Source organism: Helianthus annuus, chromosome 3, assembly GCF_002127325.2.
Source record: "Helianthus annuus cultivar XRQ/B chromosome 3, HanXRQr2.0-SUNRISE, whole genome shotgun sequence".
NCBI classification, from domain to species: Eukaryota; Viridiplantae; Streptophyta; class Magnoliopsida; order Asterales; family Asteraceae; genus Helianthus; species Helianthus annuus.
The window spans coordinates 92637001-92651172 of record NC_035435.2 but is presented as its reverse complement, the minus strand read 5'-3'; the positions used below and the strand labels follow the sequence as shown (position 1 = coordinate 92651172).

Below are 14172 nucleotides of genomic sequence, written 5' to 3'. Positions count from 1 at the left end.
TGGACTTACTTTGGGCTGAACAAGACTATCCTTTTATAGGCAGATTGCTCTGCCCAAGGGAGTCTTTGCCAGCTGGTACCTTCTAGTCTTGGTAAACTTATCCTCCCTTGACGTTGCTTGCAGGGTTAGCCTTGTCTTTTTAAGTAAGTTTCAGGTTTGTGTGTTTCAAGGACATCTTTATGTGCTTTAGTGAGAAGTCTAATCAGTTTGACTTGTTGGGTTCAAGTTCCAAGGTTGTACAGTAACATTAGGCTCCCTATCACCAGCCGTTGGTGTATCAGCTTCTCATCGGGAGCCTCCAGCTTCCGACTTCCAGCTTCTTACTTTCAGTTTATGTTTAGCATCCTTTATTGTTTTCTTGTGATTGTTATTAACCTTGGTTTTGCTGACTGGGATCTTCGAGTACCCACGTCATCATACCCGAATAGACCCGACCCAATAAACAGATAGACCTGATTAACAAGGATCTGATCTAGTTCGCTAGCCACCACTACCCGAACCCGACTGCACTTTCTTAGTTTGGTTTTCAGACGAATATTAAAGAATTCAAGTTAACCCAAAAACCCGATCTAGTTTCAAACAGAAAATCCCATAATTTTCTAAGGGGTAAATCCCTTACCTATTAAACTAATTTGTTATAATCATATACAATTCCACGATTATATATAAATATATGATATGTCGACATTAGACATCTTCATTTATATCCAGAACTGAATCACATTTTTCCAATCGTCATTAATATTTGATAACTTTAATTTGTTTCTTAGATTAATGTTAACATAGTTGATATTTGATAGCTTTGATATTGAACATGGAGGTGGAGGTGGTGGGTTGAAATGACGGTGGAGGTGGTGATGGACATGATAGGGTTTTTTTTAGAGAGAGAGAAGTGAAAGAAGATGAGGGTGGACCCATATTAATTATTTTTTATTGTTCAGGGTAATCTAGTAATTTCACACACACTTAACAAAGAAACTTAATATAGATTAATAATAAAGGCTACACAAGTACAAAAATTATAACCACTAGTATCAACTATCTAATTAGTGAATTATTAGGACCAAATTTGCAATTTTCACAAATCATAAAGACCAACTCCGTATAAAATGATAAAAAAACTTGCCCCAAAAGATAACTAAAAATATAAAATGAAAATCGCTCCACACGCCTCCTACTTTCTTGAAAACTCACTTCCTTCCAAGTTCCAACCCCTTCTCTGTTGGAGATATTTAAAAGTAAAACACCCCCACACGTCCCCCTCTTTCTCTCTCTCTAGAACCCCTTTCCAACACACGCACTCTCTCTCCTCTCGCTAGGGTTTCCTTTCATCATCTTCCCCAATTCCACTCAATCCAAACCCTACCAATGGGCGACGAACCAGTGGTCCCCTCCACACCACAACAACCACCACCACCACCACCACCGTCCAACGCCGCCGCGGCTCCGCTCGGCCACAACGTGATTCCGATCGTGAACAAGCTGCAGGACATCGTCGCTCATTTAGGCAATAGTTCTACAATTGAGCTCCCTCAGGTCGCCGTTGTCGGTAGCCAGAGCAGCGGTAAATCGAGTGTTCTCGAAGCACTTGTAGGTCGGGATTTTTTGCCACGTGGCTCGGATATCTGCACGCGTCGGCCGCTTGTGCTTCAGCTTGTTCAGATTAAGCGGAAGGCTGATGGTACGGATGAGGAGTATGGTGAGTTTTTGCATATACAGGGGAAGAGGTTTTTTGATTTCAATGAAATTCGCAGGGAAATTCAGGTGTGTTTTTTTTTTTTAATCTTTTTATTGATTTTTTGTTATTGATGTTTTGTGTCATTAATTTCTTATTATTATGGAACTGTTGTAGTTACAGTTTAGGATCAGATTTTGGATATTTATACGTGTGTTTGGAATGAATAGATTAGGAGTGCCCTAATTGAAAAAAAGAATTTAGAACATTGTATGAAGTTGATCTGTTAATTGTTAGTTTTTGTTATTGAACAGTGGTAAATTTAATTTAGTATCACATTCTGGAGCTTCATACGTGCATTTGGAATGGATAATTTAGGGGTGCCCTAATTTTTTTAAAGATATATACGAACATTGTATGAAGTCAATCTGTTAGTTTTTAGTTTTTGTCGTTGAACAGTGGTAATTTGAAGTTAGTAATGAATAGATCAGGAAATGCTTAAGCTTCAAAAAAATTTAAAACTGTGAATAGATTAGGAAATGCTTAAGTTTTAAAATTTTTATGAGCATTGTATGAAGTTAATGTGTTGATAAATAGTTAAGTGTAAGGTTTGAACTTTGAAGTGAGTTTGTTAAAACTGTGATCAAACAATGTGGAATTTATAGTGATATGGCCGCTGGACAGAAGTCTCGTTGGAGATTTAGTTCTGGAGCCCAGCCTTTAGATAAGCTTGTTTTGAAGAATTTTTTAGTCGACCAACACTAGATGAAGTGTACACTAGCTGGAATGCTGGATGATTATTTCAAGCCATTTTAGGAACTATAAATAGGATAAAGATTGGGATATTGATAGTTACAAATTAGTATCATATTTTGGATCCTCATGGCCTTAGGTGTGTTTGGAGTGAATAATTTAGGAGTGCCCTAAGATTCAAATCTATATGAACATTGTATGAAGTTAATTTTAATTTAATATTGCATTTTGGATCATCATAAATGATTGTTAGTTTGTCATTAAACAGTGGTAATTTCACTTTAGTCTTGCATTTTGGATCATCATATGTGTATGTGGAATGGATAATTTCTGGGTGCTCTCAAGTTTTAAAATCTATATGAGCATAGTATGAAGTTATTCTGTTAATCGTTAATTTTTGTCATTAAACAGTAGTAATTTGTTTTAGTATCACTTTTTGGATTTTCATACTCGTGTTTGGAACTAATTAATTAGGAGTGCTTTGAGTTTTGAAATTTTTATGAACACTGTATGAAGTTAATCTGTTAATAAATAATTAAGTGAAAGGCTTGAAGTGAGTATGTTAAAACTGTGACCAAACAATGTGAAATTTAGAGTGATATGGACAGAAGTTTCATTGGAGATCTAGTCTTGGAGTTTAGACTCTAGACGTGCTAGTGTTGAAGAAATCTTTAGATGATGAACACTTGATAGAGTATACCCTAGCAGAATTATTATTTTAAGCTGTTTTAGGATCTATAAATCGCTTAAAGTTTGGGATTTATGTTGCAGGGACAGTTGGTAGCTATACTATCTTTATTACACTTAATTGAGTACTTTTCAAAAGCTAGGTTTTTTAATCAAGTAGACGGTGTCACATGTAGCATCGTTACGTAACATTGTTTAGGTATGCGGTATGCCACATTATTCATATCCTGCTAGCGGTGTGCACTGGGTGGTTTGGTTGGGTTTTGGGCTCTAACTGAACTAAAATTGAATTTACGGTTATTGGAGAATGTTAACCGAGCGGTTTCATGGGTTTGGGTTACTTTTTCGAATCTGTGTCTGACCAAAATGATACTGCGGTGAACAGCTAGGCAAGAAAGTGTTAAGAAGACATGTATCTATGCTTCGTGTGGGTACAAAAACATGCAATGGGCATGGTTTAAAAAAACGTTCGAGGCGTCCATTTTGAGGCGCGCCTCGAGGTGAAACGGGAAGAATTTGTTTTTGAGGCGGTGCCTCGGTGGTTAATTTTATACGTACGCCTCATTTGGTCTGAGGCGGTCGTATCTGGTAGAGGCGCGTACGTTTCTGATAGAGGCGTACGTTTCTGATGGAAGAGGGAGAATTAGGTTTTACTCTTTGGAGATGACCACTGTATCAACAATTGATGCTTAGCAGGTGTGGCGTTGAAGAACAAACACAGCAGATGAACATGTAGCATGGACAATCCGGAAGAAACAAAGTATATGAAGATGACGGCTGTATTAACAATTAGGGTTTTTTTCTATGCAGTCAATCTCGGCGATATATCGGTGATATCTCACTGATATATCGGTTATCGGACCTTGGCTGGCATATCGGTTTGAAAAATCGGTAATAATATCGGTGGCGATAATATCGGTGATATATACCGATATATCGCCGATATTTTGTATTTCTGATATCGGTCATCTCACCGATAATATCGATAGGCCCAACTATAGTCACATAATTCGCTGGTGATAGAGAATTCAATCGTGATAGAGAAGAAATAGTGGCTAATCGAAGTTGTTGAATCGAAGCTTACCTACTGATTGAACCTTACCTTCCCTGCTGAATCGTAGAATGAAAGAAGATATGTCTGTCGGCTGTTTGTTTTTAGGTTTAGAAGATGGAGGAGCGAATAGAGGAGGAGGAGATAGACACGGCGGCTGCTTTAGTTTAGGGTTTTTTTTAGTTTACACGTGACGATAGTAGGGTTATAAAAATTAACTCCTTTTTCTTGTTTACACACCTTATCTTTTAACTAAATTACAATTTCATCCTCCAGTTATAGATTTATCAAAATTAACCCTAGACTTTTACAAGTTAGTGCATAAAAATGTTGTATACATATATTATATACATATATTATATAGGTTCTATATATAAATATATTATATTATAAATTACCGGTATCCCACCGATATCCCACCGCGATAATCGATATCTCAAATATCGGTCCTTGACCGATATCCGATATTTTTCCGCATTAACTGCATAGGTTTTTTTTATGGCAGATGGAGTTTGGAGATGAACGATTAGGCTTTTAGATGTAAAACACATATGCTCTGATGGTCCTGTGAGTTTTTATAACAGTGGGCTCTTTCTTAAAACATGGGCTCATTCTTAAAACATGGGCTCTCCTAAAAATAAGGAAATTTGACTTAGCCCAATGAATTCTTGAAGTATTTATTGGAATTTTGAAGTACTAATTTATTTTATAAGATATATAATTTTATATTTGTTTTTAATTCCGCCTCGGGCTTACGCCTCGTGAGGCGAAGGGAAAACGCCTCGAAACTCGTTTCCGTTTTTTAAATCTTGGCAATGGGTTATGATGTACTCATGCTATCAAGTAAGAGAGGTGTTGATTGTTTAGGAGGTCGATGGGCTAGTATTTTGGTTGCTTCAGATACACCCATGAATCCGTGATAATGAAACTACTATCAAGAGACCTAAACTATCTGTTTACTTAGAAAATGCTAAAAACTTTGCTGATTGTTTTCTAACGGTCTTCACTTTAAGTCCAATTGCTATATCGTTCAGTGAATTAGTAATGCTGGTTTGCTTGATCTCTGAGAGAGAGTGCGAGTTACCTTTCTAAAAAGTATTTGTTGTGAGTGTAACTTATTGATTTAGTTTGAATAGATGACAACATTGCTCCTTACTAAATTTTTTAATCTTTTATCCATTATAGGTAAGAATACACCACTTTTTTAGTTAATTTGCATATTCAAGTTAAGTGTGAATGGTAAACTTTAGATTAGAAAGTAAACAAAGTTGATACTCAAATGTCAGCTTGTATACTTTTAAGTTAACTTTTTAGATATGGTATCACTACCTGTGGTAATTTGTGCTAGTGTATATGAAATTAGCACCGGAGTTCATATTTATATAAGAAATCACACATGATTACTTCATAACTGTCACCTCTCATTGAGTTGATGATGTATCTTATTGCATGATCATCCATTTAATTGCATAATAAATATATATAAGATCAAATTTTTTGTCAAGACTTGACCACTGATTTCTTATGTGACAATCTGGATATTCCAGAGAGAGACCGACAGGGAAGCAGGAGGAAACAAGGGTGTATCTGACAAGCAGATTCGGCTAAAGATTTTTTCACCTAATGTTCTTGACATAACCCTGGTTGATTTGCCCGGCATTACAAAAGTTCCCGTTGGTGATCAGCCTTCTGATATCGAAGCGCGTATTAGAACAATGATAATGTCATACATAAAGCTTCCCAGCTGTTTAATTCTTGCTGTGACACCAGCAAATTCTGATCTTGCCAACTCAGATGCACTTCAGATTGCAGGAAATGCTGATCCAGACGGTAAGTGCTGATCATTAACGGTTTACCATGATATCTTGTTTGAGTTACTAAGGCGATCTATTTAACATGATTCTTTTTTTTCTTGTTCTGTCAGGCTACCGAACTATTGGTGTGATAACTAAGGTGCAAATGTGACACACAAATCAAAGTTCAACTTGAATTTTTTACTCTATAGTTATTTTATGATGTTGTGTTGTTTTGTTACTTTCTGACGATGGTTACCCTTTACATTGTTTAGTTGGACATTATGGACAGAGGAACAGATGCTAGGAATATTTTGCTGGGAAAACAGATCCCCCTCCGACTTGGTTATGTGGGTGTTGTAAATCGTAGTCAAGAGGTACTTAATTATTGTTTTATGTTTGACACTAATCAATAGGGCTGTAAACGAATCAAACATTCAGCGAACAGTTCGTGAACCGTTCGGCAGGAAGTTCGTTTGTGTTTGTTTAATAAATGAACGAATAACAAGAAATTTCGTTCAAACACAGGCCGCATTCGTTCATTTATGTTCGTGAACGTTCGGTAATGTGTTCGTTTGTGTTCAATAGTTCATTAGTGTTTTTAGTTTTTATATTTTATTTAGATACTTCAAAATTCCGACAAATAAAATATTTAATAAGTATCAGTGTATTGTATATTCTGTTCATGAACTCTAGTTTGTTTCCATTTGTTTTCATGTACATTAGTCTGTGTTCATGAACGTTCATTGCCTAAAATTAACAAACGAACACGGACACATTCATTTCTTTAACGAACGAACACAAACATAAAATCTCGTTCGGTAAGCGTTCATGAACAGTTCGTGAACACATATTTTCTTAATGATTGTTCGTGTTCGTTCGGTTCATTTGCAGCCCTACTTATCAAAATTTGATTACTATTATCTATTTTCCAGTTCGGTATTAATTGCTACTTTTAGGTTTTTTAGTATTATGGAAGATGTCTGTTTTGTTTATCAACACTTGAAGATCACTGAAGCTCTAGAGTCTAGAACACAACTTTGGTGGTTGTTTTGTTAATTTATATAATTATATCACAACATAATGATGTTCGTAAATAGGATATTATGCTGAACCGGAGCATTAAAGATGCACTTATAGCCGAGGAGAAATTTTTCCGAAGTCGTCCGGTATAACATTTTATTCCCTAAAGTTTAACAATTTGGTGGTTATGGGTTTTTCAGTTGATAACTAGTTATTGTGGTCTAGGCTTATAATGAGGTTGCTGATATTTGTGGAGTGCCTCAGCTGGCAAAAAAATTGAACCAGGTATTTTGCAATCTCGTCGAGCAATTTTGCAGCTGTCACTCATGATTCAAGATTGCAGTGTTAAGACAGTTTTAAGATAAAGTATTATATTTACTTGTTTCTTATTGTTTGCAGATTTTAGTACAACATATCAAAACAGTGCTACCAGGGTTGAAATCACGCATTAGTGCTCAATTAGTTGCGGTGGCAAAGGAGCATGCTAGCTATGGAGAAATCACAGAGTCAAAGGTACCCAATGAAACTGTTTTGTAATTGTGTCTTTATATTGTCTTCAGCTATATAGTTATGGCGGTCCACAATCAAATAACGGTCAAGTGCCAATATTTGAGATATAGTTATCGCGGTGGGATATCGGTAATTTATATCATGCAGAATTTATATATATTCATATATTATATATAAAACATATAATATTAATGGTAATATCAAAAGTCAAAACTCAAAAGTGCCAATATTTGAAAGATAATCAAATTGTAAGCCATGAAATCTTCCTTCGAGTCCACATCAACCAAGGCATTCAAAATAACGGTCGATATCGGCCCAATAGCGGTCAATAGCGCCGATAATAGCGGTTCTGCCATTATAGACCGCTAATGTACACCACTATTTTGGAAGAGCACGATAACTTCTATCCCAAAGCCATTGACCGCTTCGGTCTTGACTTGTTGAATGATTTTGTACAGTATTTTTCATGAGTGATTAAGCATACACTGATACACATAATTTATTGGCTATAATGATACTTTAAATTCTGTAACGTTAATTGGATATTTGGAACCTAAGATCTCTTTTTTAGTTCAACTTGGGGATCATTAATTGTGACTTCTAAGATTGGTTCGCATAATCTTATGCGTAGTCTTGGTTTTGAATCTAGTTGGTTTTTGTGTTTTAACGGTAGCATTTTGATAATCTGCAGGCTGGCATGGGAGCTCTTCTTTTAAATATTCTATCAAAGTATTCGGAAGGTTACGTGACTTGTTTGCTTTTATTTGTTAATGATAATTAGAGCTGACTTTTTTTGTTCTAAAATATACGTTGATTTTTTTTAAACAGCCTTCTGTTCGATGATTGAGGGAAAGAATGAAGAGATGTCGACTGCTGAGTTATCTGGAGGAGCAAGGATACACTATATTTTCCAGTCAATATTTGTCAAGAGTTTGGAGGTGTGTAGTTTGACTGTTTGAGTTTTTCTTATCACAAAGTGAATAATTTGTTGATTCTAACTGTTATTACTGTTATCAGCATCAATAAATAAAACATTACGAAACAGAGCATTTTTTTTTTTTTTTTTCTTTCTGGTTTTGATGGTATTCATCTATTACGGTATTACTGTATATAATTTAGTATTAAATAAATTATTGATTATGGATAATTAAAATAAGTGAAACATGGTCAGATAACTGTTTTTCATCTTTAATAACTGATAAGGTTTGATTTTTCTGCAGGAAGTTGATCCATGTGAAGACTTGACCGATGATGACATTCGAACCGCCATACAGAATGCAACTGGTCCTAGATCCGCCTTATTTGTGCCAGAAGTAGGTCTAGTTCTCAATTTATCAATTTTTTTCTATCATATTTGGCTGCTTAGTATCTCATATGCTTGATATACTCTTTTATATGCATTTCAGGTTCCATTTGAAGTTCTTATTAGAAGACAGATCGCTCGTTTATTAGATCCAAGTGTTCAATGTGCAAGATTTGTATACGATGAGTTAATCAAGGTCAGGGTTTATCTAAATCTACCTGCTTTTATTATAATCTACCCGTTTTCATTATAACATACTTCGTAAAGATGCTGATTTTGTTTTTTTTAATCTTAGATGAGTCATCGCTGTATGGTTAATGAGCTACAAAGGTTTCCCGTTCTCAGAAAGCGAATGGATGATGTCACCGGGAATTTCTTACGTGATGGTCTTCAACCTTCTGAAACCATGATTGGACACATAGTTGAAATGGAGGTATATATTATATTACTAGGTTATAGACCTGTGTATTACACAGATTTGTACAATAGAAACTTTATTATTATATAATCTGTAAAAAACTTAATATAACTCTCTTTATTTTTATTACTATATGACAGTTCACACAAAAAACTTGAATTTATCACAAAAACTGGCCTATGCAAATTAGTAACCTGGAACTACCATAATAGCTTGTGGATTACACGAGTTGAATACTGAAAAATATGTTTTACACAAATATATATATTCTTCATATGACTGAAATTATGTTTTACATTTAATATAATAATGTATATAAATAATAGTCTTTTTATTCTTATGTATCTTTTAAATATAACTTTTATGTACATACAAGTAAATTAGATTTGTTATACTGATTTAGTTAATAATTAGTTATTATGAAATTTAAGATATGTGTTAACGGTTTATATATGACATAAAATACTTTCATAATTAGTGGTTAAATTTATTATCTCACAAATGGGTATAAAAAGAAGTTAATAATATTAAAATAGGATTAAGATACACTTTCCTATTTTATAAAACAATTTCTTTATTTAAGGTGATGGAGTGATTTGGGCCGGAAAAATTTAGTGAGATGAAATATGGTGGTGACACGTGTCCAACTTTGTATTCATTTATTAAGTAGTAGATTATCGACATTACTACTTATTTTCAATTTTTTGAAATGCAAAAGATTATTAGAGTACGTATTTATTATTATCTGCAGATGGACTATATAAACACTTCACACCCGAATTTTATCGGTGGTAGTAAGGCGGTAGAGTTGGCTATGCAGCAAGTCAAGTCTTCTAGGATTGCATCAGCAGTTTCAAGGCAAAAGGTGTAATTATGTGTAGAGCGGTGTTAGTTTTGCATGTTTACCTCACTTGCCAATGGCTTTATCTCTAACTATTAGTTAAATTTGGTTGGTCAGGATGCTGCTGAGTTGGATAAAGCACCACAATCTGAAAGAAGTATCAAGTCACGCACATTTCTTGGACGACAAGGCAACGGAATTGTCACTGACCAGGTTGTTTTAGTGTTGTGCATTTTTGAAAATCTGTTTTGTTTACCTTTTTAGGCTCTTTTGATCTAGTTGACCACTTGGAGGTTAAAGATATTTCACATTAACTTGATTTTCATTTAAATGAGTTGAAATTGTCACCACTAGTCCATTAAACTAGGGGTGTGAATTTGTGACATGAACTTAACATGATATTCATGGGTTGGTAGGTTGACCCGTTTAACTCATTTATATTATATTTTCTTTGTTTACAATATGTTTTATGTCATAAATTAATTTGGGTGTGTATATTATGCCATAATTATAACTTAAAAAGAGAAATTGACATAAGATTTTTTAATGTAATTGTATTATATACAGTTACAAATATTTTAAATTTAATATATTAATTTGTGGAAGAAATAAAAAAAATCGAGTTGAACGGGTTGTGTTCGGGTCAACCCGCTAATATTCGGGTTGTGTTTGGGTTTGTGTCATGTTTGGGGTTCGGTTTGGGTTGAACCTGCGAACACGACCAGTTTAGCACCCCTAATTAAACAGCCTGGCATTCTACATTTAGCCAATTCTATGATTAAATGATACCTTCTATTTGTGGGCCCCATACGCGTCTTGTTGCTGTCATAATTAACAGTAAATAAACTTTTGCAGCATAATCAATCTGGGTCCCGGCCAGCTGGTGAGGTCGAGAAATCGACATCTGGTATGATTTTGCTTAAAATATAGTCTCATGAGATCTATATAATCAACAGTCGTGAAATTTTGATGGCTGTGATTTTTCCAGGAAGTACAAGCTGGGGAATATCATCAATCTTTGGTGGCTCCGATAGTCGAATGTCAACCAAAGATAACTCTTCAAACAAGCCGTTTAGTGAACCTGTTTCTTCCATCGATCATTTCGACTATTCATCTTCAATGATACATTTGAGGGAGGTATGATCATAATATTAAAAATATTGAAAATAAATGATAAAACTGATGCAATTAGGATACAATACAATTGCTAATATTGTTAATATTTTCCATAGCCGCCAACGGTTTTGAGGCCTTCTGATGCCAATTCCGATCAAGAGGCTATCGAGATTCACGTGACAAAGTTATTGTTGAGATCCTATTATGATATTGTCAGGAAGAACATTGAGGATTACGTGCCGAAAGCCATCATGCACTTTCTGGTAATCATGACACATCACTGAACTTTATTTTGATAACTATTATCTTATCTTTTTCTGATGGCGTTTCTAGTTTGTTTATGGTTTATTATTTTTTTTGACCAAATATCAGGTCAATCATACAAAGAGAGAGCTGCACAATGTGTTCATTAAAAAGCTGTACAGGTAATAAGGCAATTGTAATTGTTAGAAGTTTTTGATTTTTTTTTAGTTTTTAAAAAATAGCATTTTTCTTTTCTTTTCTTTTTTTGAAAGTATTAACCGGGGTCTGTATGACCCCGCAATCTCTCTCCACTCTTGGGAACATATATGTTTATTTTTTTCTGTTTATATGTTTTTATTTAAGATACAGTTTAGTTTTACCTTTTTTAATTTGTAATGTTTTATAACTTTTATTATTAATGTAAATACAAGTACATAGTTTTCTTCAACTTTTTTTTTGTCTAGATTTTGATACAAATTTAAATAAGAACTGAGTTGTGTCCAATGGAATGTATTCTTTATTTTATTTTTTATATTTACGGACCAAAATATAATGTTGGATACAACTCAAGTTGAGTAAATTAGATATTGAAATGTATTCAAAATGGTTGGACAAAACATTGTGTTTAAATGTATATTGAATGTTACAAATTATTACAGAAAAGTAAACTACATCCTAAATTAAAAAGAACGTACGAAAAAGAAGAAAAAAATGTTTAAAAAAAGTTTATTTCAGAAGCAAGAAAGATCTATATTCTTGAAAGTTGTTTTAAAAACTACAATAGTTATGAAACAATTCGAACTGTGTAGTCCTTTTATTTTATAATCTAATGTCTAATAAATGTGTTGGTTATGTGGCTGTACAGAGATGATCTGTTTGAGCAAATGTTGCAAGAACCCGATGACATTTCTGTAAAGAGAAAGCGCACTCGTGAAACGCTGCGTGTTCTTCAGCAAGCTTTTCGGGTAGGTTTCTGCTAATTTTCTACACAGTTGTTGGTTTATGTGTGTCGCCGGGCTAAATTAATTATATTTTATATTTATAGACATTGGATGAACTGCCACTGGAAGCCGAGACAGTGGAAAGAGGTTACAGTTTGACCAACAATGACGCGACGGGCCTCCCCAAAATTCACGGGCTTCATACATCCTCAATGTTTCCATCCGGTAGCGGGTCAATGGACCCTTACAACACGGCTTCACCAAAAAATCAAAGATCGTCACGCAAGTCTTCCCATTCGGGTGAGTTGACCTCACCTTTCTATGGCAATTTAGAGACCAGTGGAAGCAATCGCGCCTCTCTTCTTGGTCTTTAAACCGGCAAGAACGATTTTGTGGACTTTTTAAGAATGTTTTGAATGGGCGGTAGACTTGTTATTCTTTTATCTTTATATTATTACTATTATAGTCTATTGTTTGCTGAAGTCCAGTGAGAAAACTGGTGCAGTTGATTCCACATACTTTTTGAGTCATAAACTTGCAACAGTTAGTTGTCTTTGTTTTGGAATGTTGAAAAGTATTTGGAAGAAGGGTAATAATGTACAGTTGGTCCAACTTTTGTAATATGAATGCCTTTGGTTTTTCTTTAGGGTTGATAAGTGGGCTTAAGTTTTATTTCATCATGGGGATGGTAACCGGTTGCTCTAGTAGGTGACTGGCTGCGCCTGAGCTAACGTCGCAAGACATTTGCAAACGGTTTTTGATTCGATCAATGGGGTTACCTAGCTCGATCAAGCTGTTTTCAAATTAGTCATGGTTTTTGTTTTGACATCGGGGTGTTCATGGTTTAAAATCGGCGAATTAAACGGGCCATGCTAATTTGTTTGGCCTGACCAGCAGAAACGGTTCAATTTGGGTGGGTTGAACATTTAAGATTTTTATTTCTTACAACTAATAGTTTTTAAAGCTTTAAAAATTATAAAAATAGCTATTTTAAATCTACGTACAAAACCAAAAAGAGTAAAGTACATGGATGGTTCTTGTGGTATACCAAAATTTTGGATTTGGTCTCTAGCTTTTCAAAAAAACACGGATGGTCTATGTAGTTTGCAATTTGTAATGTATTTAGTCTCTAACTTTTTCTAAAAGTACACTGATGGTCTCTATAGTTTGCATTTTGTAACGTTTTAGTCCCTAACCTGGAATGTTGAAACCTTTAGATTTGTTGATTGGGGGATTAAATGCATTACAAAGTGCAAACTACAAGAACCATCCGTGTACTTTTGAAAAGCTATGAACAATCCAAAATTTTGGTAAACGCCAAAGACCATCCGTGTATTTTACTCTACAAAAAATGAAACAATTTAAATAGTATAAATTGATTCGGTTGCTTACAAATAGGGTGTGCAAAAAACTGAATTAACCGACAAAATCGAACCATAAAAACCGAACTAAATAAAAAACCAGAGGATCGGTTAATTGTTTTTTGAAAACCGAAGGTAACTGGTCGGTTATGGTTACCAATGTTTCCATACCCACCATAATCGAACCAACATGCAAAAAAATCTTTGTTGAATTTTGGACTTTTCAATGTTTTTCAATAGTTGATGTTTTTGGTTAAACGTTTGTTATAATTTATGGATTATATCATATTGTTTTGGTTGAATTTATTGTTTGTTTAAATATTCGTTAATAATCGGTATCAGTGGTGAATACAAAATTTTTTGTGGGGTGGGCACACTACGGGTTGATTAAAAATGAGTCAGATAAATAAAATAATGTTAAAACAATATAGCTAATTAAGTATTATAATATAGGGTA

General features: G+C 34.4%; 1 protein-coding gene across 1 annotated transcript; it reads left to right on the top strand.

The window, feature by feature from the left end:
- The first annotated feature begins 1216 nt into the window (after nucleotides 1–1216).
- Nucleotides 1217–13000, top strand: LOC110929501 (dynamin-related protein 3A). The gene is made up of 20 exons (XM_022172654.2): nucleotides 1217–1764; nucleotides 5714–5996; nucleotides 6091–6119; nucleotides 6235–6336; nucleotides 7060–7128; nucleotides 7208–7267; nucleotides 7382–7495; nucleotides 8184–8232; nucleotides 8321–8430; nucleotides 8713–8805; nucleotides 8899–8991; nucleotides 9091–9228; nucleotides 9965–10078; nucleotides 10172–10267; nucleotides 10910–10961; nucleotides 11043–11191; nucleotides 11287–11433; nucleotides 11543–11595; nucleotides 12279–12378; nucleotides 12459–13000. The coding sequence occupies exons 1-20, from the start codon at nucleotides 1369–1371 to the stop codon at nucleotides 12726–12728; spliced, it is 2517 nt and encodes an 838-aa protein (XP_022028346.1). The 5' UTR covers nucleotides 1217–1368; the 3' UTR covers nucleotides 12729–13000.
- Nucleotides 13001–14172: the final 1172 nt, after the last annotated feature.